The sequence below is a fragment of the Perkinsus marinus genome (genome assembly GCF_000006405.1).
Source record: "Perkinsus marinus ATCC 50983 genomic scaffold scf_1104296935368, whole genome shotgun sequence".
NCBI lineage: Eukaryota > Perkinsozoa > Perkinsida > Perkinsidae > Perkinsus > Perkinsus marinus.
The window spans coordinates 1-1,032 of NW_003214475.1; the positions used below are offsets into that span (position 1 = coordinate 1).

Consider the following 1,032-nt stretch of genomic DNA (forward strand, 5'->3'; position numbering starts at 1 on the left):
CCAACACTACCAACACTACCAACACTACCAACACTACCAAGGCTACCTTTGGGTTTTCTCCTTATTCAATGCCTCTTGAAGCCTTTCTATTTCACTATGAGCATCTTCTAATAATTTACTCTCCATCCTATCCCTTGCAATACTCTCCTCTTTTAATGCATCTTCCAACTTGGGTACATCTACCTACTATATTAAATCAATAGTGATGATGATGATAATTTATAATAATACCTCTATGCAGGTACGTAAGGCAGACTCCTCTGTTGCTTCCTTATCTTTTAATTCCTCATCTAATTCATGTCTAATAATGATTATGTCATCTTAAATAGAATGTGAAGAGAGTACTACCTCATACCATCAGTCATACTCTTCAACTTAATAACAAGTTCATTCTCAGACTCCCTCCTTGAACGTTGTTCCTCCTCTATCGCCTCTCGTAGCCTATAATTATCAGTATAACGTGATGCTGCTGCTGGATGATGGTACTACTAATACTGCCATAATTACCTCTTATCCAGATCTTGTAATCTTTTTTCTTGCGCTTTAGATATACCCTGAAAGTGATGATACTTGGTGTCATACTCACCGTCGCTACCATCACCACCTACATCTCTTCTATCCTTCTCTCCATCCATAGTCCTATCTAATCGTAGTATCTATTGCTATTTAATTGCAACAACAAGAAGCAGCAGGAGGAGGTGGAATATCTCGATAATTATTACATCCTCTTTCAAGATGTTAATATGATTGGACATATTATCTTGATGTTGATTTAATTTAGTATTAATATCAGAAAGATGTTCATTGAGATTGGCCAACCTATAATAATCACAACGAGTCGATAATAGAGGCATTATTATTATTACTACTTTAGTGTTCTGTGATTATCCAAGCCTTGTTGTAAGCCATTTAAACGAGTACTAACAATGGGCAGATAATAGAGCTACCAAAGAGATAAGAATCACCTTAATCGTTGTATCCTATCAAAATAGGTAATAGTAGTAGTATTGTTCTTATTGTGTGATACATTCT

The 1,032-nt window shown here is 35.7% G+C and overlaps 1 protein-coding gene across 1 annotated transcript; it reads right to left on the reverse strand.

The window, feature by feature from the left end:
• Positions 1–219: 219 nt before the first annotated feature.
• Positions 220–755, reverse strand: Pmar_PMAR027316 (hypothetical protein; the record flags this gene model as incomplete). Its single annotated transcript, XM_002783956.1, has 4 exons — positions 220–301; positions 349–441; positions 508–656; positions 723–755. 4 exons carry the CDS (start codon positions 753–755, stop codon positions 220–222), a joined length of 357 nt encoding a protein of 118 aa, XP_002784002.1.
• Positions 756–1,032: the final 277 nt, after the last annotated feature.